Source organism: Phyllobates terribilis, unplaced genomic scaffold, assembly GCF_046119375.1.
Source record: "Phyllobates terribilis strain yellow unplaced genomic scaffold, ASM4611937v1 Scaffold_3__8_contigs__length_932513732, whole genome shotgun sequence".
Lineage (NCBI taxonomy): Eukaryota > Metazoa > Chordata > Amphibia > Anura > Dendrobatidae > Phyllobates > Phyllobates terribilis.
Genome location: NW_027362763.1, coordinates 705,913,914 through 705,939,312, shown reverse-complemented (window position 1 = coordinate 705,939,312; position 25,399 = coordinate 705,913,914). Strand labels below are relative to the sequence as shown.

At 46.6% G+C, this 25,399-nt stretch overlaps 1 protein-coding gene across 1 annotated transcript in view; it reads right to left on the bottom strand.

Moving 5' to 3' along the window:
- Positions 1-25,399, bottom strand: part of NSL1 (NSL1 component of MIS12 kinetochore complex) — a 76,968-nt gene that overhangs the window by 48,810 nt on the left and 2,759 nt on the right. Inside the window, exons 3-7 of the mRNA XM_073671976.1 lie at positions 23,771-23,846; positions 19,991-20,121; positions 17,216-17,270; positions 16,126-16,193; positions 11,282-11,559 (exon numbers count right to left, since the gene is read on the bottom strand). Coding sequence (XP_073528077.1) covers positions 11,282-11,559; positions 16,126-16,193; positions 17,216-17,270; positions 19,991-20,121; positions 23,771-23,846 — 608 coding nt within the window. The remainder of the gene's footprint in view (positions 1-11,281; positions 11,560-16,125; positions 16,194-17,215; positions 17,271-19,990; positions 20,122-23,770; positions 23,847-25,399) is intronic.

The following is a 25,399-nucleotide window of genomic DNA, read 5'->3' as shown; positions in this document are numbered from 1 at the left end:
TAGCCTGCTGTCCCAATTTTGTTTTGGGTAATCCCCCTGGCCAAAATCGATGCCAAGAACATTTGCAGAGACTTTAGGTCCTGGAAGAGTGTCAAGGAGATCAAAACCAGGATCTCCTCCTCCCATCCAGAGTCTTTCACTCTTATCCCAGTTGATCTTAGACCCGGATGCTTCCGAGTAGCGATTTACCTCTGACATCAGCCACTCTGCCTCCCCATCAGAGGAAACAAAAACGGTGACGTCATCGGCATACGCCACTACCCTCAGAGTGGCTTCCGGTGCTGCCCGGTCCATACCGATCCCAGCCAATGGTCCACGCTCCACCCTCCTAAGAAGTGGGTCAATCGCAAACACATACAGCAGCGGGCTCAAGGGACAACCCTGGCAACACCACACCCAACCTCAAAAGAGCTGGCAATCCAACCGTTCACAAGCAGGAAACTCTCTGCCCCAACGTAGAAGGTCTTAAGCCAATCAACAAACCCCCCGGCAGGCCATACCTCAGAAGTACAGACCAGAGGTACTCATGATTAACCCGACCAAACACTTTTGCCTGTTCCAATGACAGCATGTACCCCTTCCAGTGGCCAGCCCTACCCCGCTCCACCGCCTCTCGGACACAGAGCAAAGCACTAATTGTACTGCGGCCCGGAAGAGAGCTATGCAAATTTCACCAGCCGATTAAACAGCACTTTTGCCAAAACCTTCCGGTCTGCATTGAGAAGCGCTATGGGACGCCAATTCTCAATGCAAGATGGGTCCTTACCCTTTGACAAGATGATTAGGGCAGACCTCCTCATTGACTTCGGCAGAGTGCCTGAGGAAAGACACTCAATGAATACCTCAGTCAAGAGGGGAACCAAGGCATCATTAAAGGTCTTATAGAATTCAGATGCTAAGCCATCTGGACTGGGAGATTTCTTTAGGGTAAGCCCTTCAATTGCCAACTTAACTTCCTCTTCCCTGATCATCGCTGTCAAAATGCCAAGAGAGGGATCTACCCCTGGTTCGGGGACGGCTTCAGCCAGGAAAGCCGACATCTCATCCCAATCCAGATCCGTCTTCACCAAGAGGTGTGAATAGAAGGATCTGACAACCTCCAGGATCCCTGATTTGGAACTTCTCAGGGACCACGCAGTGTCAACCAGTCCTGTAACAACTTTACTATTCACTGACATCTTGCAGTTTCTGTAAGGGTCGTGCGAGCGGTACTTCACGTGTCTATCATACTGACACCTCATTAGCAAAGATTTCACTCTGGACATCTCCTCGCGGCTACCTCCTGTTGAGACAACATGCTCGAGTTTTCTCCTCAGGCCCTGGTACAGGTGGTACCTGTCCAGACTCCTGAGGCTCGAGAGCTGGAGGAAGAATCTGGCCACCCTTTTCTTGAACATCTCCCACCACTCTGACTTACTACTACAAAGATCCAGTAAGAGCACCTGGCTCTGAAGAAAATCCTCAAAAGGACTGTCTTATCTCTGCTTCTCCAAGAGAGACGAACTGATCCTCCAAAAGCCTCTTTCTATCTGGGGGGGTCTCTGTAGCAGAGAAAACAAAATCAAACAGTGATCGGAGAACTCCACCTCAACAACAGACACTGCTGAAGAGACGGCTTCCTCCTTTAAATAAAACCTGTTTATTCTGGACCTACAGTTACCTCAATGATAGGTGAACCCCTCGTGGCCTGGCGTGTGCCAGATGTGGACATCCACCAGGCATGCCTCACTAGCTATAGTATTAAGAGCAACGCTATCATAAGTCAGCTTGTCTCTAGAACCTCCTCTATCCCGGGGCCTCGTGACAGTGTTGAAGTCCCCTACAAAAATGACCTGCCGACTCGTAAAAAGGTAGGGCTTGATCCTCATAAAGAGACACTTCCGGTCCCACTTACATTTGGGACCATAGATGTTAATGAGCCAAAGCTTCTGTCCCTTCATGAGGACATCTAATATCAGGCACCTCCCCATTTCTAACTCAATAGCCCGTCGGCATTCTACCGGTGCGGTAAAAAGGACTGCCACTACGCTATACAGCTCAGCCGCAAGAGACCGATAGGAGGGCCCGAGTCTCCACTCCCTCTTAGTGTTAAACATCTCTGCCATGTTTGGCAGCCTGGTCTCCTGCAAAAAGAAAATGTCAGCTTCAACCAGGCTGAGAAAAACAAAGGCCGCAAATCTAGCCGTATTTGACTTAATGCTGGCGACATTAATGGACGCCAGCATCAACGGATTGGGTAACGCCATCATTGGTGATTGAGTTAGATGGCTTTCTTCTTCCCACTCCCCTTATCCTCTGCCTCACACGAGGAATCCTTCCCCCTCTTTAATGAAACAGAGGTGTCCATTCCCGCATTTTTCCTTTTTTCGTCCTCGTCTCCAGACTCTGGGCCAGTCCCCTCCCCTCCCCTCCCCCCCCCCCCCCCCCAAGAACCTTGCATCCCCAGGAGAAGGAGACTTGGCACCCCCTGTAAGCTCTGCCGAAGCCAGAACCTCACACTCAGCCTCCTCCTCAGAGGAAGAGATATTCTTAAGGGCTTGGAACCGGTTAGAAAGACCAACCAGAGGGGAGTCAGTTTTACCTTCCTTAGGTACCTTGGTCAGAGCGGGAGATGTTTTATCGCCCTTCTTTCTCTTCTTTTTGGTGCCGAGCTTACGGTTGTCCTCTAGCCACAGCTTATTATCCTCATCCATACTTTCATAATGGGAGGATTCTGAGGCAGAGGCGGTTTACTCCCTGTGGATCCTCCTGACCTCCTCATCAGACTCATCATCCCTCGGGGCCTCGGCAGCAAGACTGGCATCCAGGACAGGAGCCGCCCCAGTAGCCCGGGGCTTGCCCAGCTCCCTCTCTTGTCTGCGCTTGTTTAGACGCCTCAGCTGGGCAGACGTCTTTTTATTGCTTTTCTTCCCTGGCCCCTCACCTCCCTCACCCCTGCTACTCCCTTCCCCAGCAGAATCGACCTCACGGCTTTCTCCCACCGGGGTCACGACCGCATTAGCGAAGGAGCAAGGACAACGGCTGAATGGGTGACCTAACTCACCACACAGGTGGCACCTAATCTCCACACAAGATGCAGCAAGATGGCCAACACCCCCACACAATGCACATTTTTGCACAGTGCAATTTGCACTGAAGTGTGTGGGGTCGCCGCACCTGAGACAGAGCTTCGGTTCGCCTGGTAGAAGACCAGGATACGATCTCTACTCAGGAAGGCAGATGATGGAATTTGGGCAACCATACCACCAGAATGCTTAACTTTTACCATAAACGTCCAGGCCCCTAACCAGATACCAAATTCGTCGCGTTTTTTCTTTGGCATTTCTACCGCCTCTCCATACCGACCAAGCCACGTCATGATGTCATAACAAGAAAGCGACTTGTTGCGAATCATCATGGTCACTTTCTTGACTTGGTTTTGGCGAGACACTGCCTGAACGGCAAAGTCTCGCCAGCTGGGCTCATTTTTTGCTAACTCATAATTCGACCAGAAGAGCTCAAGCCCCTCCGGCCGAACAAAGCTGACATCAAACTCAGGCGTGGAATAGGGATGTATCAAGGCGTAGATGTCAATCGCCTTGAAGCCCATCCTCAGCAGGAGCTCCACAACTTTAGACCTTGGAGGACATGCATCACTGCCCCTCCACAGAAGACAGACCACATTCCTACGCACACTGCCTGGCCCGGCTGTTGGGAGGGACCACAATGTATCCCCCGCTTTTTGCTCTCGGAAGGCCCCAAGGCCATGCCTCTCTATCCAGAAGGATAGATCAACCTCTCGACCCTCTACTATTAGTGATCTCTCCCCCTTCTTCAGAGCCTTCAGGAGACGCTGCTGCAACATGCCATCCCCAGAGCCTGGAGATGAAGAGGATGCCCTATTTTCCCCGTAGGTGACACTGGCATAACTTTAGACAGCCGTTGCCACCACCGGGGGGGCAACCGGACCAGTGGCTACATCAGCCCCAACAGCATCACTATTACCCACCTCCATCTCACCCTCCACCAAACCAGTAACCACACAACTAGACAATGAATTGGCCTCATTCACACCCACCACCACATTCACTCCTGCTGGACCAGTAATAATGGTGGGTGACATTTTGACCTCAGCATCATCAGGCACAAGGGGCTCAGTCACCTCCATAGAACTGGAGGCGACCTCAACCCTGGTCCTATGTGTGCCCTCCACATCATCAGTCGGTAATTTCCGCTGTTTTACATTTGTAGCGATGTGCCGCTGATCCTTAGCTGTTGTGAGGCGCCGCTGATGTTTAGCATCAGGATCTTTGGTGGGAGGACGGACCGGAACGCTCAGCCTCGACAACCCCCTCACACTGCAGCTACTCCTCAACTAAGTGATCAGCAGCAACAGCATTCAGAGGCACCGAGGCTACCGGAGCTGCCCCTGACACTCGGCTGCTCCCCCACTCCCACTGAGGAGCGCACCACAGCATCGTGGCCTGACCGAAAGCCCGCTGCCGGGCTGCCCAGCCTTTCGGCTGATGCACCTCCTGCTGCCTCCCCGCTACTACAAGCAGAGACGGAGCTCTGCGCCTCACTACCTTGCTTTGTAATCTCCCTGCGCCTTTGCATCGGATCCACAGCAGAACCCGGGCTGGGCAACGGGGCTTATACAGCAAGCTGACCCTGCAGCCGACTCAGGGGGTACAGGGAGGGGGGCATATATGTATCTTACCACTTCCTGCAGCTTTGGCTCGGTCTTCTTAGCCTTTTTCTGGCCCCCAGGGGCCTCTTCTGGCAGATCATCACCAAGATGGAAGTTCTGGAGGCACACTGGGGACTCCAGGAGCTTTATCTCTGCCATTAGCGCCCCTCCCTGGCCACTACTGTCACTGTCCTCCCCAGAGCCGGCAGAACTGCGACCGGATGTCATTGTCGCCTGTCCTGCAGGGAGCTCACTGCACGTTCCCTGCAGGGGACTTTGCAGGCTGCCAGGTGGGGTTTTCTGCTGGTCATCGTCACTCTCATTATCCACCTGGCACTCAGGCTGCAGACCCATCTGCCTTTGCTCTCTGTTATCAGACACATCTCTGAATCGGACTTCATTTATCAGTTTTTTCTTGAAAGGACCACTCTGCTCTCTGAGGAATGCGTTCCTTACCTCCAGCTTGTTTATATCCATTTCCAGTCTCTTTACCTCCGCCTGGAGCTTTGTCTTCCTCGTTTCTGAGGCACCTGCAGCTTTGGCGCTTGTGCAGCACAGCTCCTCCCGGAGCCTCCTGACAAGCTTTCTTGCATCTTTATACTCACGGGGGTGGCTCATGACTCGGGAGGCATAGGTGGACACAGACTCCAGGGGTCTCTGCAGCCCCCAACCTTCCTCAATGAGGCCGGCCTCACCTCTGTGAGCACTCAGCTTTCCTCCGGAAGGAGCGTCATCATGCACGCTGTCAGGCTTTTCCTCCATGTTGGAAGCCTTCCGGCTTCTTTGAGTCTCCACAGATGCGGGGGGAGTAGGAGCCACATTGCTACGACTCCTGGTGGAGCGTCTCACCCCCGAGTCCTCTGATGTGCAGGCCAGTTGCTGGTTTCTTCTGCTCCTCGCAGGCCTGGTTTGGGGAACAGAAGCCTGGGACTTGGCACCATCGCTCATCCTAGGGAACCCACTCCCTCCCTGGATAGGAGATAAGAGAAGGTTCTCAGGTGGAGAGGTCTTGCTTCCCAGGAGCACACAGCAGGATCTGCAGCCACCACACTCACAATCAGCACAGTGAGCAACAGCTGATCAGAGCTGCACTCACTATTCTGCTGGTGCAGTCACTGTGTACATACATTACAGTACTGATCCTGAGTTACATCCTGTATTATACTCCAGAGCTGCACTCACTATTCTGCTGGTGCAGTCACTGTGTACATACATTACATTACTGATCCTCTACTGATCCTGAGTTACATCCTGTATTATACTCCAGAGCTGCACTCACTATTCTGCTGGTGCAGTCACTGTGTACATACATCACATTACTGATCCTGTACTGATCCTGAGATACATCCTGTATTATACCCCAGAGCTGCACTCACTATTCTGCTGGTGCAGTCACTGTGTACATACATTACTTACCCTGTACTGATCCTGAGTTACATCCTGTATTATACTCCACAGCTGCACTCAATATTCTGCTGGTGCAGTCACTGTTTACATACATTACTCATCCTGTACTGATCCTGAGTTACATCCTGTATTGTACTCCAGAGCTGCACTCACTATTCTGCTGGTGCAGTCACTGTGTACATACATTACATTACTCATCCTGTACTGAGCCTGAGTTATATACTGTATTATACTCCAGAGCTACATTCACAATTCTACAATCTTCAGAGCTGTAATCACTCAGCAGCTGCTCTGAGTCTGCAGTTATGTCAGTAATAATCCTGTGTAAGTGTCACTACATGTAGTTTCTATCCTCCGTTCTTATCACGTTGTGACCTGAGGAAGGGAGCAGTTGTTATAAAGTATTTTTAACACGAGGCGACGTGAGGTTCTCTCCACCACTTCTCCTCATATCACAGAAAAGAAGCTTGGTCAGATCTGTGGTCAGACTCGGTCTCGTCGTACAACATGCCTGGGCTCATATTAACTCTCTCAGCTGACACTCCTCTCATTTTTTAGATATCAAAATGATATTTTCTGAAAGTGATTGTCCAGAATTAGAACAACACTGACGATTTTTCTCCAGAACAGCACCGCTCCTGTCCACAGGTTGTGTGTGGTATTGCAGTACTGTCTTATTCACATCAATGCAGCTGAGATGCAAGACCAGACACAACCCACAAACAGGTGTGGCGCTGTTTCTGGATTAGAGCAGCTAAAACTGTACTTCTTTAGTCAGTGGCGTACCGCCAATGGCGGCAGGCCACGCCACTGCTATGGGGCCTGTGAGCCGGGGGGACCCTGAAGCAGCGGAGGAATGAGGATAGGTGAGTATTGGGGGGGAGGGAGGTTGCGGCGGCGGAGGAGCGGTGCACATGCGGTAGACGCTGCTGTAGCTACCACGTGTGCCTGCTGCTATAGGGACATGAATATTCCCTCTTCTCCACTCCCATGGGTGTGGAGAAAAATGAATATTCATTCTCTTTAATAGCGGACACGGAGGAGCGGCTCCTGACAGTGCCTGCTACTAAACAGAATGCATATTCACGCTTCTCCACGCCCATAGTCCCGGCCTGGAGAGGAGTGAATGTGCCAGAAGCAGCAGCAGCTCACCTCGGCGTCTGAGAGCGCGCGCTGCTCAGATGCCGGCATGAACTGCTGGCAGACAGGACGCAGCGCTGGAGCAGAGGTGAGGAAGGAAGGTGAGTAGAAGTGTTTATTTTTTAAAGTGATTGGGACACACATACCAGGATTGGGGGGGGGTTTGATGAGGAGGCCACACATACCAGGATTGGGGGTGGGGAGGTGAGGAGGCCACACATACCAGGATTGGGGGTGGGGGGGTGAGGAGGCCACACATACCAGGATTGGGGGTGGGGGGGGTGAGGAGGCCACACATACCAGGATTGGGGGTGGGGGGGGTGAGGAGGCCACACATACCAGGATTGGGGGTGGGGGGGTGAGGAGGCCACACATACCAGGATTGGGGGTGGGGGGGTGAGGAGGCCACACATACCAGGATTGGGGGTGGAGGGGTTGAGGAGGCCACACATACCAGGCTTGGGAGGGGTTGAGGAGGCCACACATACCAGGCTTGGGGGGGGGTTGAGGAGGCCACACATACCAGGATTGGGGGTGGGGGGTGAGGAGGCCACACATACCAGGATTGGGGGTGCCACACATACCAGGATTGGGGGGGGGGTGAGGGGTGCCACACATACCAGGATTGGGGGGGGGGGATGAGGAGGCCACACATACCAGGATTGGGGGTGGGGGGTGAGGAGGCCACACATACCAGGATTGGGAGGGGCGATGAGGAGGCCACACATACCAGGATTGGGGGGGGGGGTTGAGGAGGCCACACATACCAGGCTTGGGGGGGTTGAGGAGGCCACACATACCAGGCTTGGGGGTGGGGGGGTGAGGAGGCCACACATACCAGGCTTGGGGGTGGGGGGGTGAGGAGGCCACACATACCAGGCTTGGGGGTGGGGGGGTGAGGAGGCCACACATACCAGGCTTGGGGGTGGGGGGGTGAGGAGGCCACACATACCAGGATTGGGGGTGGGGGGGTGAGGAGGCCAAACATACCAGGATTGGGGGGGTGAGGAGGCCACACATACCAGGATTGGGGGTGGGGGGTGAGGAGGCCACACATACCAGGATTGGGGGTGGGGGGTGAGGGGTGCCACACATACCAGGATTGGGGGGGAAGGGGGGGGGCTACACATACCAGGATTGAGGGATGAGGGGGCCACACATACCAGGATTGGGGGGGATGAGGGGCCATGCATACCAGGATTGATGGGGGGGTATGAGGAGGCCACACATACCAGGATTGGGGGGGGGGTAGGATGAGGGGGGCCATGCATACCAGGATTGGGAGGGGATGAGGACACCATGATTCAAAGAATTGTGGGGCGGGGGATGAGGATGCCATGCATACCAGGATTGGGGGATGAGGACGCCATGCATACCAGGATTGGGGGATGAGGACGCCATGCATACCAGGATTGGGGGATGAGGAGGCCAATACATACGAGGATTGGGGGGAATGAGGGGGCCATGCATACCAGGATTGGGGGGAATGAGGGGGCCATGCATACCAGGATTGGGGGGGCCATGCATGCCAGGATTGAGGGGTGAGGGAGCCATGCATGCCAGGATTGAGGGGTGAGGGAGCCATGCATACCAGGATTGAGGGGTGAGGGAGCCATGCATACCAGGATTGAGGGGTGAGGGAGCCATGCATACCAGGATTGAGGGGTGAGGGAGCCATGCATACCAGGATTGGGGGATGAGGGGGGCATACATACCAGGATAGGGATTAGGGAACAATGCGTACCAGGATTGGGGATGAGGGGTGCCATACGTACCAGGATTGGGGGATGAGGGGGCCATACATACCAGGATAGGGATGAGGGAACAATGCGTACCAGGATTGGGGATGAGGGGTGCCATACGTACCAGGATTGGGGGATGAGGGGTGCCATACGTACCAGGATTGGGGGATGAGGGGCAATACTTACCAGGATGGGGAAATTTACCAGTAGCTGCTGCATTTCCCACCCTAGGCTTATACTCGTGTCAATAAGTTTTCTGTTTTTTGTGGTAAAATTAGGGGCCTCGGCTTATACTTGAGTATATACGGTAGTTAAAAAATTATATGTATAAATTAAATAAAAATATAATTATGTACACAATTTATTATTTTACAACATATAATTTTTTTTAACTAAGTTAAAAAATGCACATTTGTTTACTTTTATTTTTTTTCTACATATAATCATTTTTCTTACATTTTGTAAAACACACACACATATATATATATATATATATATATAATCTATTAAAAAAAAAAAATATGTATAAAATAAAATATTTCTACTTTTTTTACTACAGATTTATATATCTATATATAGATCTATAGAAAAAAAATTAAAAATATATATTTTTTACATATATAAATTAAATAAAGAAAATTATAAATGTTTTTATTTAATTTATAATTTTTTTTTAAGCGCTGTGGAATATGTTGGGGCTATATTAAAGATTATTATTATTTTTATATAGCAATTCTGATTTTTTATGCTTTTATAATTGGATGGTTAAATAGTTTGGAAAGCATATCTTGATACCAAATTATTATTATTTTTTTTCTTATGACTGGTCTGGAGTGGGGATGGTGGCTATTTTGGTGTGAGTATATATATAGTCACATCGCCTTCCAAAAAATGGAATATAAAAATCAGAAGGTCATATAGAACTGTGTGATTTATTTAAAGAACTTTTCTTTTCTTCGGTTTGTTGTATTCCATGACTCTCAATTCTCCAAAACGGTGCACGAAATTCATTGGTTCAGCGCAAAATAAAAAATATATATATTTTTTGTCTTTATGCGACTTTTCAGCAGTAAAAGTCGCAAATCCTTTTAAAAAGAAATTTGCAAAAATGCACCAAATTGAAATCTCCTCCAGAAACCCTACTCCAGGCACTGGATTGAGATGTGCAAAAAAATGCGAAATTTGGTAAAAGTCGCATTTCATGACTGTCTAATACACAAGGATACGCAAAGTTTTTGAGGAATAATGAAAAAAAAAACTAAAGTGGTGCGAAACATACAGAGAATAAGGCGCAAATACAAGAGCCACTAAAAAAAAATAATAAATTACTCCTGAAAAGAGGAGAAACAGCAATGATGAATGGGGCACTAGCGTTTCCACTAGGTGGAGCCCACTGCAGAGATTTCTACAGTTCCCATTGAGTCCAGTTGTAGTTGAATAAACTGAGCTCCCCCTAGTGGTGGCTGCAGGAAATCCGTTCTACCATCTATAGTTTCAAGTGAACAGAAGGGGTATTTGGAGTAGAGTGAGCAAAGGTAGAAGTGGTATGAAGATTGGAGCTATTTTGCATTTTATTATGAGTCCCGAGGACTCATCTGCACAACCGTCCCTCCCTCCCCCCATGCACGCTCACAGTACAACTTATAGTGTGACAAGTAGTCTATAAAAACCCATCAAAATAAGTGAGGGGAAAAAAAAAACTCCAAATAAAGTCCCATCTTTAATACACAAGGAAAGATGAGGGGAAAAAAAAAATCAATATTACAAAATGGCACAAAATGCGTATGTACAAAAATACAGCACTAGAGGGACTATATAATAAGAGGGAGATTGATATATGGTTTATAAAGGAAAGTGATCAATAGCGTGCGTGTGGGAAGGATTGGTCGGTCATTGCTTACCAGTTGTGCTTCCTACATTTTGGTTATGCCCATGTCTGGTACGGCCCTATTCTCTTGAACTGCAATACCAGACACTACCACAACACAATGAATGGCACTGTACCTGGTAGAAAATAACGACAAAGCGGCACTCGCTTCAATCGGGCGATCACAGGGTGCCATGAGTTTGACGCGAGCTGCTCTCATATTGATTAGCCTGAGATCATTAATCACTTTTTGTTAATTATTGCACGTGTTAAAAAAGGCAGAAATACATCTATGTCTACCAAAGCAGAGCCGTCCACAATGGACAGTCACCATATGATGTGTGATCAGCACTGACCACGGCGGCAAACGTCCATCATGGAGACCGGTATAGCATATGTAATAAGTTACAGCTGAAGAATCGCTGGCATCGGACTGTCAGCAATATCCGCCCTCACCCCTCCAGGCTGATCTTCCGCTTCGGTCTCAGAGGATACAAGTCACTTCGGGTTGCAGAACTCAGAAGTCTCTTCGAGCTCCGCGTCGGTACGATGTTTGCCGCGCGCTCGTTCTCACGCGGGGTAGTTTCTAACTCTTTCGGTAACGTTTTTTGCAAGTCTTGTAATACGACTCGACTTGAAAAGATATCTTGTCTTAAGCGGGATTTCTGCAGCACTGGCTGAAGGTTCAGAACTTGGGAAAATCCTTCAGCTTTTTCCAGATGAGCTGGGAGGGCCTGGAAAAAAAACCATGTGTGAGCGCAGAAAGGAGACTGAGCGGATATTACACCATCTGCCAAAAACTAATAAAGATATACAGGTGATAGCGCCATCTGGTGGCTGGAATATGATCATGCAGCACATGGCATTTCTGCACAAGGTTAGCCGCTTCATTAAAATTTACAGGAGAGAAAACTGCAGGTTACAAAATTTCGGCATGAATGATTTAGCAGGCAACACCCCTATACTAAGGAATATGGTGTCAGAGAAAACCTTGTGCTGTGCTCAGCTCCCTCCGTACCATAGATGATGAGCCCGATGCATGATGACACCCACCTGCTGGATTCAGAGCTTTACTCCTCATGTGCCGTTATCAATAGCAACCTACACCGACAGAAGGGGATCTCTCCTGTCACTTCACGGCTAGTCTGGCTGCCCCCTCCAGTCACCCCCTTACAAGATCACCGGGAGCCGATGGGGTGCGATGTAAGGTGTAATGAGTGCTGACAGGACAATGTGCTGCTGATATACAGAAGTAGTGCGCCACACTGAGCCGGCAATCAGGTGATCACATATTTAAGACTAGACATGACTCGAGTGGGGGGAAAAATAAAAATAAAATTTAAAAACCTTTTCAAAACTTATTTTTTTTAATTTTTTTTTGAAAGGTTTAAAATTGTCTTCTTTTTCCCCATTCATCATGAGATTATAGAAGTTGTCCACTACTTTTCCATTGATGCCTTATCAGTAGGATAGGGCATCAATGCTGATCAGCTGGGGTCCCGCACCCGGCACCCCTGCCGATCAGCTGATATCGGTGCCTGCGGCGTACATACATATACATACACACATTATATATATATATATATATATGTATGTATGTATGTATATGTATGTACGCCGCAGGCACCGATATCAGCTGATATATACACACACACACTGCTCAAAAAAATAAAGGGAACACTTAAACAACAGAATATAACTCCAAGAAAATCAAACTTCTGTGAAATCAAGCTGTCCACTTAGGAAGCAACACTGATTGACAATCAATTTCACATGCTGTTGAGCAAAGGGAATAGACAATAAATGGAAATTATTGGCAATTATCAAGACACACTCAATAAAGGAGTGGTTCTGCATGTGGGGACCACAGACCACATCTCAGTACGAATGCTTTCTGGCTGATGTTTTGGTCACTTTTGAATGCTGGTTGTGCTTTCACATTCGTGGTAACATGAGACGGACTCTACAACCCACAGAAGTTGCTCAGGTAGTGCAGCTCATCCAGGATGGCACATCAATGCGAGCTGTGGCAAGAAGGTTTGCTGTGTCTGTCAGCGTAGTGTCCAGAGGCTGGAGGCGCTACCAGGAGACAGGCCAGTACACCAGGAGACGTGGAGGGGGCCGTAAGAGGGCAACAACCCAGCAGCAGGACCGCTACCTCCGCCTTTGTGCAAGGAGGAGCAGGAGGAGCACTGCCAGAGCCCTGCAAAATGACCTCCAGCAGGCCACAAATGTGTATGTGTCTGCACAAACGGTTAGAAACTGACTCCATGAGGATGGTATGAGGGCCCGACGTACACAGATGGGGGTTGTGCTCACAGCCCAACACCGTGCAGGACGCTTGGCATTTGCCACAGAACACCAGGATTGGCAAAGTCGCCACTGGTGCCCTGTGCTCTTCACAGATGAAAGCAGGTTCACACTGAGCACATGTGACAGAGTCTGGAGACACCGTGGAGAGCGATCTGCTGCCTGCAACATCCTTCAGCATGACCGGTTTGGCAGTGGGTCAGTAATGGTGTGGGGTGGCATTTCTTTGGAGGGCCTCACAGGCTAGGGGTAGCCTGAGTGCCATTAGGTACCGAGATAAGATCCTCAGACCCCTTGTGAGACCATATGCTGGTGCGGTTGGCCCTGGGTTCCTCCTAATGCAGGACAATGCCAGACCTCATGTGGCTGGAGTGTGTCAGCAGTTCCTGCAAGATGAAGGCATTGAAGCTATGGACTGGCCCGCCCGTTCCCCAGACCTGAATCCGATTGAGCACATCTGGGACATCATGTCTCGCTCCATCCACCAACGTCACGTTGCACCACAGACTGTCCAGGAGTTGGCGGATGCTTTAGTCCAGGTCTGGGAGGAGATCCCACAAGAGACCATCCGCAACCTCATCAGGAGCATGCCCAGGTGTTGTAGCGAGGTCATACAGGCACGTGGAGGCCACACACAATACTGAGCCTCATTTTAAGGACATTACATTAAAGTTGGATCAGCCTGTAGTGTGTTTTTCCACTTTAATTTTGGGGGTGACTCCAAATCCAGGCCTCCATTGGTTAATAAATTTGATTTCCATTGATGATTTTTGTGTGATTTTGTTGTCAGCACATGCAACTTTGTACAGAACAAAGTATTCAATGAGAATATTTCATTCATTCAGATCTAGGATGTGTTATCTGAGTGTTCCCTTTATTTTTTTTGAGCAGTGTATATATATATATATGTATGTATATACATATACAGTGGGTACAGAAAGTATTCAGACCCCTTTAAATTTTTCACTCTTTTTCATTGCAGCCATTTGGTAAATTCTAAAAAGTTCATTTTTTTTCTCAGTAAAGTACACTCTGCACCCCATCTTGACTGAAAAAAACAGAAATATAGACATTTTTGCAAATTTATTAAAAAAGAAAAACTGAAATATCACATGGTCAGAAGTATTCAGACCCTTTGCTCAGTATTGAGTAGAAGCACCCTTTTGAGCTAGTACAGTCATGAGTCTTCTTGGGAATGATTCAACAAGTTTTTCACACCTGGATTTGGGGATCCTCTGCCATTCTTCCTTGCAGATCCTCTCCAGTTCCGTCAGGTTGGATGGTGAATGTTGGTGGACAGCCATTTTCAGTTCTCTCCAGAGATGCTCAATTGGGTTTAGGTCAGGGCTCTGGCTGGGCCAGTCAAGAATGGTCACAAAGTTGTTCTGAAGCCACTCCTTTGTTATTTTAGCTGTGTGCTTAGGGTCATTGTCTTGTTAGAAGGTGAACCTTCGGTCAAGTCTGGAAGAGATTTTCATCCAGGATATCTCTTTACTTGGCCGCATTCATGTTTCCTTCAATTGTAACCAGTCGTCCTGTCCCTGCAGCTGAAAAACACCCGCATAGCATGATGCTGCCCCCACCATGTTTCACTGTTGGGATTGTACTGGGCAGGTGATGAGCAGTGCATGGTTTTCTCCACACATACCGCTTAGAATTATCACCAAAAAGTTCTATCTTCATCTCATGAGACCAGAGAATCTTATTTCTCATAGTCTGGGTGTCCTTCATGTGTTTTTGAGCAAACTATATGCGGGCTTTCATATGTCTTGCACTGAGGAGAGGCTTCCATTGGGCCACTCTGCCATAAAGGCCCAACTGGTGGAGGGCTGCAGTGATAGTTGACTTTGTGGACCTTTTTCCCTTCTCCCTACTGCATCTCTGGAGCTCAGCCACAGTGATCTTGGGGTCCTTCTTTACCTCTCTCACCAAGGCTCTTCTCCCATGATTGCTCAGTTTGGCTGGACGGCCTGGTCTAGGAAGACTTCTGGTGGTCCCAAACTTCTTCCATTTAAGGATTATGGAGGCCACTGTGCTCTTAGGAACCTTGAGTAATGCAGAAATTCTTTTATAACCTTGGCCATATCTGTGCCTTGCTACAATTCTGTCTGTGAGCTCCTTGGGCAGTTCCTTTGAGCTCATGATTCTGATTTGGTCTGACATGCACTGTGAGCTGTGAGGTCTTATATAGACAGGTGTGTGCCTTTCCAAATCAAGTCCTATCAGTTTAATTAAACACAGCTGGACTCCAATGAAGGAGTAGAACCATTTCAAGGAGGATCACAAGGAAATGGACAGCATGTGACTTAAATATGAGTGTCTGAGCAAAGGGTCTGAATACTTATGACCATGTGATATTTCAGATTTTCTTTTTTAATAAATTTGCAAAAGTTTCTACATTTCGGTTTTTTTTTTCAGTCAAGATGGGGTGCAGAGTGGACTTTAATGAGAAAAAAAATGAACTTTTTAGAATTTACCAAATGGCTGCAATGAAACAAAGCGTGAAAAATTTAAAGGGGTCTGAATACTTTCCGTACCAAGTGTGTGTGTGTGTGTGTGTGTGTGTGTGTGTGTGTGTGTGTGTGTGTGTGTGTGTGTGTGTGTGTGTGTGTGTGTGTGTATATATCCATCTATCTATCTCTATATGTGTGTGTGTTACACAAATTATAGCACTCCACAAATCCAGTAAAATAGTTTATTATAATTTTTTTTTATATGGAAGAATAAACAATTTTACTGCATTTTTGGAGGCCTGCAAATATTTTCAGAGGATCTGGTCGAAGATTTTTGGGATTGTCACTCATTTATTTGCTGCTATGGTATATGTATGATGTCGGGCCGGGCCTAGTAATCAGAAGAAGTGGCGGCAGATAGGAGGAGGATTGCAGGGCTCCTCTCCAGTGGTTATGAACTACTGATTCATTTGCTCATCCCCATTAGAATCGTTCACCTCGCAGGACAAGCACTTTATACACTTCAGACTTTCTTACTTTCATGGTTTCTTTGATCTGCTGAGAGATGGACGCCGTCGTAGTAGTTTGTTCGGTCATGCGGGATTCTAAGAAGCAAATAAAAAAAAAAAAGAATGATCTGGATTATATCTGCAGATTCCCACCATAGAAACAGCAAATAACACAGTTTTCCAAGCACTGACGTTTTCTTTAATCTGATATTGACCCAGCGCAGCCATCTATGAGAGGAGGCACAATAGAGATGAGGTCTAGTGGCGATCTCTGGTCACCCAGTATTACTGGAGCATTTGGAAGACCCAGGAGCAGATACAGAAAACTGTTGTGACTTTGTTGTACATTTCAACCAACCACAGAGCAACATTTGTTTTCCAAAGGCGTAAAAATAATAAAATATGGAAGCTGTGCGGAGAGTTGATTTTTTTTCTTTTAGGCTTTGTTCACATGTCTGTTTGGACGCTGTCTGTTCCGTATTAGGATCCGCTGCCCAAAATGGATCCATTCGCTAACTGACGGAAGCAGAGGGACCCCATTAATTATTATGGGATCAGTCTTGGTTCTGTTTGGTATCAGTTTTTAGAACAGAAGTAAAAGTGAAGCATGCAGAACTTTTTCTTCCATTCTAAAGAAAAAAAAAAAAAGACACCTACCAATCAATAATAATCCTGAAAGGGAATATAAAGACAGAGCTTCCAAACAGACATGTGAACACAGTCTTAGTAAGTCTCACCCTTAAAGGGGTTGTCTCATCTTCTTAAAATTGCAACGAGCTTGTAGAAAACAAAGAACTTTGCAAATTACATCTTGTTAAAATTCCTCTCTGTTCTCAAACAATGGAGGGACTTTTAATGCTATGGTTTGCTCCTCATTGTCCAGGTTACTGGCCAGTCTATCAGCGGTGGTGGTTGGTGTCCTAGGCAATGAGCGCATGGCTTACAAGCTCTTTGCTATAGAGTTTGTAAGCATTTCTTGCATCTCCGGATGTAGCAAGGTCTATTGAGGCAAAGTAGAGTCTGCATCAGCGTCATCGGATCCTGCAGTTATTTGCTTCCGCCCCCGTCCTGCATTCATTAGGGAGAACCCTGACTATAACTTGTGGCCATGCACTCACCAGAATTTGGATCAAGCTTTAGCTCCGTTGGCTCCACGACCAGTTTTAAGCCATTCTGTAGATAAAAAGGAATTATATAATCACAGATGTAGAAATACATAGCAGATCTATAAAGTTACTGGCACAGTATCTGACATCGCTAACTCTTGTGTTCAGGCTTTTTCTAGCTTAGCTGCTCTAACTGTAAAGAACCCTTTCTTGTATTCATGCCTCTTCCACATGAATGTCTCCTAGTCCTTAGTACGTCTCCACAGTTCTTTACATTGACCACAGGTAAATGTGATCACTTTTGAGACCGGCCATACACATTAGATACAGCCATCGCTATCTCCAGCACTGTATCTGTTCTGAATGAGGAGAGGAGCCTTATCTTACATGAGAACAGAAGGATCAGGCATATTGTAATGCAACTGCTCGATCCTTCTTTCCTGCAACACCCGTCATTGGGGGAGTCGGAAGGTCCCCATACATATTAGATGATGGTCTCATCATGCAGATATTACTCTTACGTGTACAGACAGCTTTTTCTTCTCAGCCTGAACAAGCCCAACATTTATAGTCTCTCATTATTAGAGACCTCCCATCCGGGGTAATTAATCGAGTTGCCCCCCCTTTGAGCCCTCTGTTGCTTTCCTACATCTTTTTCACAAAGTAGAGCTTAAAATTGAGTGGTATATTCAGGATGTGATTTTCTAAAGAATTTATAGTGGTAACATTACACTGAGATCTCGATATGATTTTAGCAGGTCTAAAAAGATAAAATATTTACTTTTGCAGCTGCTGCCTGGCATTGAGCGCTGCTGCTTAGATTACCAGAATATCTAAGTTCTTCTGTTCTCTCGAATCAGGGATAAGGCTGTGTGCCCACTATGCGCTTTTTAAGCGTTTCCGCAGCGGCAATTCCGCTGCAGAAACGCTTAAAAAACAATGGTAGATGGTCTGCCATGTTCCCCAATGATAATCCGCATGTGCTGTGCACATGCTGTGGAAATTTCCGCTGCAGATTATCATTGCGGAAAAATAGGCAGCACTACCAATTATTTTGCGGAAGCGCGGCGTTTTCGCCGCCATTGACTTGCATTGGAACGCATGGAATCCGCATGACTACATCTGTACATGCGGATTCCATGCGTTTCAATGTGCGGATGATACCCGGGTCTGGAGAAGAGGAGACTCTACTCCGGACCCGGGTACCATAGAACCTGTAAAAAAAGAATAAAATAAAAAATATACATTATACTTACCTTCTGATGGCCCCCAGTGTCCTTGTCTCGGCTTGCCGGCAGCTCGCGGTGGACTCAAGGACCTGCGCTGACGTCATTTAGTCATGTGACGGGTCACACAACCGCTGACGTCGGCAGATCCTTTAGTCTACCGCGATCTGCCGGCAAGCGAGGACGCATCGGATAAAAGACACCGGGGGCCATCAGAAGGTAAGTATAGATTTATTTTTTATTTTTTATCATTCTTTCGGTCAGACTATATAAATCCATGTCGGTTGCATGGATTTATATAGTGTGACCAAGTTGTCAAGCACTTTCCAAGTGATGCTAAAAATCGCTTGAGAACCCGCATGTACAATCCGCATGTACAATCCGCATGCGTTTTTTTCTGCCAGGGAGATGCAGAAACGCTCAGGAAAAAAAATCCTGAGCATTTCTCCATCGTGGGCACATAGCCTAACTGTTGGACCAAATTTGTAAGGGAAACTTCTTGGAAATGTTTAAGATTTTATAAAACTGGGCACATACTTGTTATCTAGGTTAATTCTGTGTAAAAGTGGTGGAGTAAGAGCTGACTTCCACAACGTCACTATCACTTTCCGTGCATAGAAAAGAAATAGGCAAAAAAAAAAAAAAAACCTATTGTTTATAGGCTCCCTGTACCAGCACTTTTGTAGGATCACTTGAGAAAGGGGGGAAATTCTTGGAAAATCAAAGTAAATTTGCATGAAACAAAAAACATCAGACCACATTGGACTAAGCTGGAAACATGACCAGAAGGCGTCCATATAAGACCCCGGAAGCATTAATCGGAGGTTGAAAACCTCATTCTTTTAAGGGCTCGCTCACACTGCCGTATAACACAGCCGAGTGCTCATTGATGTTTTATCGGTTAGCACTCGGCCCAATGTTATTCTATGGGGCAGTGCAGATCTGCGATTCATTTTCTCATGCCGATTCGGCAGCATGCTGCGAGTGTATTCGATACGCAGATCGAACTCACCCATACAAGTCTATGGGTGAGTGTGAAACATCAGACTGCACTCAGATGTCATCAGAGTGCATTCCAATGTACTCGCACAGAGCCAATGGAGAAGATGGAGAAATTACATTCTCCATCTTCCCCGCACCTGTGCTGTGATTCTCTCATGCGAGACACTGGGATCACACTCGGATCTAACTTGGACAGAGTTTGATCCGAGTGTCAATAGCACAATCAGCCCAATTCCCTTACGTGAGAGAATCTACAGCAGTGTGAGTGAGCCCTAAGCCTCACTGGAGTGTAATGTACCCCAAGAATAAAAAGAAACTGCATTAAAATTTCTCTGGAGCTGGCTAGAGTAGATAGGAATGAGCCCACCACCTCCTCCCAGTCCTGATATGTAAGGTGTGACAGGTCCTCTCCTCAATTAATTAGAGCCCCCTCAAAAAATTTAACAATAGAGTACTGTAACCCAGGTATCAGATCAGCTCATTGTTGGGGTCAGACCCCATAGGGCAGTCAGTACTTGGTCTGTTTTAAAGAACAATTAATACATAGTTATCCACATACCAAAATTTCCCTTTCAACTTTCAGCGCTTTTACAAGTTGATGCAATATTTTCTGGGGGTAGCGTTTTCGTTTATATGCGGTCTCTACGATGGTGTCGTCAAGTTGGTCTTCAAGAATTCTAATAACAGATTCTAAGGGTGAAAAAATACACAACAGATTAAGTCTCCACTGTGTGCGTATAGCGTATATTGTAATATAAATATATATAAATATATATATATATATATATACATATATACACACACACATATATATATATATATATATACACATACGCGCACACGCGCACACACACACAGTACAGACCAAAAGTTTGGACACACCTTCTCATTTAAAGATTTTTCTGTATTTTCATGACTATGAAAATTGTACATTCACACTGAAGGCATCAAACTATGAATTAACACATGTGGAATTATATACTTAACAAAAAAGTGTGAAACAACTGAAAATATGTCTTATATTCTAGGTTCTTCAAAGTAGCCACCTTTTGCTTTGATGACTGCTTTGCACACTCTTGGCATCTCTTGATGAGCTTCAAGAGGTAGTCACCGGAAATGGTTTTCACTTCACAGGTGTGCCCTGTCAGGTTTAATAAGTGGGATTTCTTGCCTTATAAATGGGGTTGGGACCATCAGTTGTGTTGTGCAGAAGTCAGGTGGATACACAGCTGATAGTCCTACTGAATAGACTGTTAGAATTTGTATTATGGCAAGAAAAAAGCAGCTAAGTAAAGAAAAATGAGTGGCCATCATTACTTTAAGAAATGAAGGTCAGTCAGTGCGAAAAATTGGGAAAACTTTGAAAGGGTCCCCAAAAGCGGTTGCAAAAACCATCAAGCGATACAAAGAAACTGGCTCACATGAGGACCGTCCGAGGAAAGGAAGACCAAGAGTCACCTGTGCTTCTGAGGATAAGTTTATCTGAGTCACCAGCCTCAGAAATCGCAGGTTAACAGCAGCTCAGATTAGAGACCAGGTCAATGCCACACAGAGTTCTAGCAGCAGACACACCTCTACAACAACTGTTAAGAGGAGACTTTGTGCAGCAGGCCTTCATGGTAAAATAGCTGCTAGGAAACCACTGCTAAGGACAGGCAACAAGCAGAAGAGACTTGTTTGGGCTAAAGAACACAAGGAATGGACATTAGACCAGTGGAAATCTGTGCTTTGGTCTGATGAGTCCAAATTTGAGATCTTTGGTTCCAACCACCGTGTCTTTGTGCGACGCAGAAAAGGTGAACGGATGGACTCTACATGCCTGGTTCCCACCGTGAAGCATGGAGGAGGAGGTGTGATGGTGTGGGGGTGCTTTGCTGGTGACACTGTTGGGGATTTATTCAAAATTGAGGGCATACTGAACCAGCATGGCTACCACAGCATCTTGCAGCGGCATGCTATTCCATCCGGTTTGCGTTTAGTTGGACCATCATTTATTTTTCAACAGGACAATGACCCCAAACACACCTCCAGGCTGTGTAAGGGCTATTTGACCAAGAAGGAGAGTGATGGGGTGCTACACCAGATGACCTGGCCTCCACAGTCACCAGACCTGAACCCAATCGAGATGGTTTGGGGTGAGCTGGACCGCAGAGTGAAGGCAAAAGGGCCAACAAGTGCTAAGCATCTCTGGGAACTCCTTCAAGATTGTTGGAAGACCATTTCCGGTGACTACCTCTTGAAGCTCATCAAGAGAATGCCAAGAGTGTGCAAAGCAGTCATCAAAGCAAAAGGTGGCTACTTTGAAGAACCTAGAATATAAGACATATTTTCAGTTGTTTCACACTTTTTTGTTAAGTATATAATTCCACATGTGTTAATTCATAGTTTTGATGCCTTCAGTGTGAATGTACAATTTTCAAAGTCATGAAAATACAGAAAAACCTTTAAATGAGGTGTGTCCAAACTTTTGGTCTGTACTGTGTATGTATGTGTATATATATATATATATATATATATATATATATATATATATATATATATATATATATATATATATATATATATATATATATATATATATATATATATATATATATATACACACACACACATACATACACACACATACATATATATATACATACACACATACATATTATTATATTAAAAAAAGGTTCACGTTGAGAAGCCAGGCGACAGCAGCTGCTTTCTGCAACTCCCATAGAAATAAATGGGAGCTTTGGTAAATAAGCAAAGCTCGGCCACCTTCATCCACTTCTGTAGCTTCGATACCGGTGGTTGGAGCTGGATGAACTTTTATCTGTTTCAGACATAAAAGTCTGAGATGGGAATAACCCCTCATAGGGTGTTTGCCGCTTTATATGAACCCTGTTCTAAAAATCTAACATATCTATATATATTTCTCAAAAAATGTGCAGTATTATCTTCAATCTGAAATTTCACTGATTCACAGAATGGGGGATTTCTGTCTCCCATTTAAATGCAGTGGCAGCTAAAAGTGTGCTTTATTAATTCATTATGTGGATTGCTGCTTGTAGCTGAGCTATCTCCACCAGTCCAAAAGAAAACGAGCGGAGCAGCAGAGCACACGCTCCTCTGCTGCTTTATGTAAACTGGAGACAAAAGCCTCTCGTCCTGGCGGTAATGGGCGTTTCGGCATTAGCCCTCTACTCATCGTTATTACCGTATTTTTCGGACTATAAGGATGCACAGTTCCATAAGACGCACCTAGGTTGTAGAGGAGGAAGAGAAAAAAAAATTGAAGCAAAAAATGTGGTCACGATGCACTGTTATGGAAGAGGGGGGTCTGCTGCTAACACTGTTATAGGGGTAATTCCCCCAATTTTGCTAATATCCCCCACCCTGGTATGCATGGCACCCCCCCCATCCCCTTCCTGGTATGCATGGCACCCCTCATCCATATCCTGGTATGCATGGCATCCCCATCCCACTGCACACAAAAAATAAAGAATTCTACTCACTTTCCTTCTCTCTGCACCAGCGCTGCGTCCTGTTCTGTTGCCAGCAGCTGATCTCACCGTGTGAGCAGCGCATGACGTCACTGCCTTGCACCCTCGCATGGTGAGATCAACTGCCGGAATAGTCCCTGCTCCCCATGCCGGGACTATGGGCGTGGGGAGTAGTGACTTTACTCTTCTTAATAGCAGGCGCACAATGTATTCACAGCAGTGGCTCCTGCAGCAGCACGGCGGTCACGTGTGCCTGATATTAAAGAACATGAATATTCACTACTCTCCACGCCCATGGGAGTGTTGAATATCCATGCTCTTTAATAGCAGGCACACGTGACCGCCGAGCTGCTGCAGAAGCTGACGGCTGCGGCTTCAGTGTGCGCCCGCTATTAAGGAGAACGAATATTCAGTGCTCCACGTACCCATGGGCGTGGGGAGCAGTGAATATTCATTTTCTTTAGCAGGGGGCACAGTGTGGGCTGCAGGAGGCGGCTCCTGTCTCCTCCGCCCCGCTCCTCCGCTGCCGCTCCCCCCACCACCCACAGTATAATATAGTACATTCGGACTATAGGACGCCGCCACCCCCCCCACCCACACACACTTTACTCCAAAATTTTGGACAAAAAAAGTGCATCTTAAAGTCCGAAAAATACGGTACTTCTTACTCATATACAGATTTGAGGACTGTAGTGATTGTAATGTAGGGTAAGAAATAAACTCCACTTATTGCAGATATTGTGGCGCTACTTCTCTAAACATATCATAACCAATATGTAGGGGACATTTCCCTTACCTGACACAGTGCAGTAAAGTTTCACATTTTGAGGGCAATACATCCTACTTACCAGTTTCGCTGTCCACGGCTTCGTCCCACGACTGTCCATTAATGCTGACGTTATCCTGAAATGTTGTTTCGAGGTTCTGAAATGGAACAAATGAACACATTACTTTGAAGTCTATTCAGACGCTCCACAAACATGAAATAATTAAATCATAAAGGAGATAAAACAAAAAAAACATCTGGTGAATAATTATTTTGCAACCAGTCACAGCTCTTTGGCCAAGTCCTTTAGAAACAGGACAACTTAAATCTGCATTTTCACTAAGCATCATAGGCTCAGCCCGCAGGAACGGACATGATGTCTCTCTGTCACCAGATTTTGCCTTAAGGCCCCAACACACATAACGAGATCGCTAGCGAGATCGTTATTACGTCACGGTTTCGTGATCGCTGGGGAGCTGTCAAACATGCAGAACTTCCCAACGATTTCGGCCGCCCCAGAGATCTAACTAACGATCTCGGCGGTCGTTGGGACGCTTTCACACAGCAGCTATTTCAACGATCCACACCTTGATAGGGACTGTACTGTGTCACAAAGGCGTGCATAAAATTATGCTAAATCAGGACTCAGTCGAATGAACGGACATCAACAGGCCGGAGAATTCTGCTAGGATCTGCAATCCAGCACGAGGTCAGAAACAAAGGATGGAATCGCTATTCTGTTGCCTTCTTTATGCACGGCGGAAAATGAGAATGCTGTAGCGACCACCAATCGGGGACGAGGGGCGCGGAAAAGTCCAATTTATGCACGCCTACGTGTCTCAGTTCTGAATCGCTAACGAGGTCGCTGATAAGGTGTCAAATACAGCGATGCACACTGCCCAGCGGAAGCGCAACGACCCAGGAATGGTCCAGGAAGCTTTGTAACGATCAGCGATCTCACAGCATGGGCCTGATCGTTGCTACCTGTCAGACATAACGAGATCGCTAGTAAGATTGCTATTGCGTCACAAAAACCGTGACGTATCAACGATCTCGCTAGCGATATCGTTATGTGTGACGGGGCCTTTACTCGGACATAACGTCACCATGTGCCATCATAGACAAGAACCCGTCACAAGTGAGGTATATAATCAATCGGGTACCTACATTACATTCTGCTTTCTGGAGTTTGCTGCCTCCATAAGAAGAAAACGAAAATATATGGGGTTTTTTCCCCGTCCAAGAGAAAGATCTCTAGCTAGTACCACCTACCGGAGGATGCTACCCTCTAGGTCAGTGTCTGATCTCTTCACAAGCCTTGCAACATGACCAGGTACATTAGCTAAGACGCATAGGTCCTTGCTCCTCATCAGCGCAGAGCAGGGTTTGGCTGTCCTTCTTGCAGCTTTGGTGATATGGGGGGCTTAGCTCCTCCTAAGGAGACCAGGTACATAATTAATATTTATTGTCAATGCTTGCTAGTAGAGGTAGATTCAGCCAGCCAAATCCTGCTCTGCGCTGATGAGGAAGAAACAACCCGAAACAGTTGTAGCTGAGTGTCTGACCTGGTGACATTATTATACAGAGTAGCTGCATTTAGTCACCGCCACTAGTGAGATAATTTTCATTCTCCATTTAAGGCAGGGCCAATTTAAAGGGATGTCCAACTCAATACACAACACCCTGCGAATGATATAAAACAACCAACTAA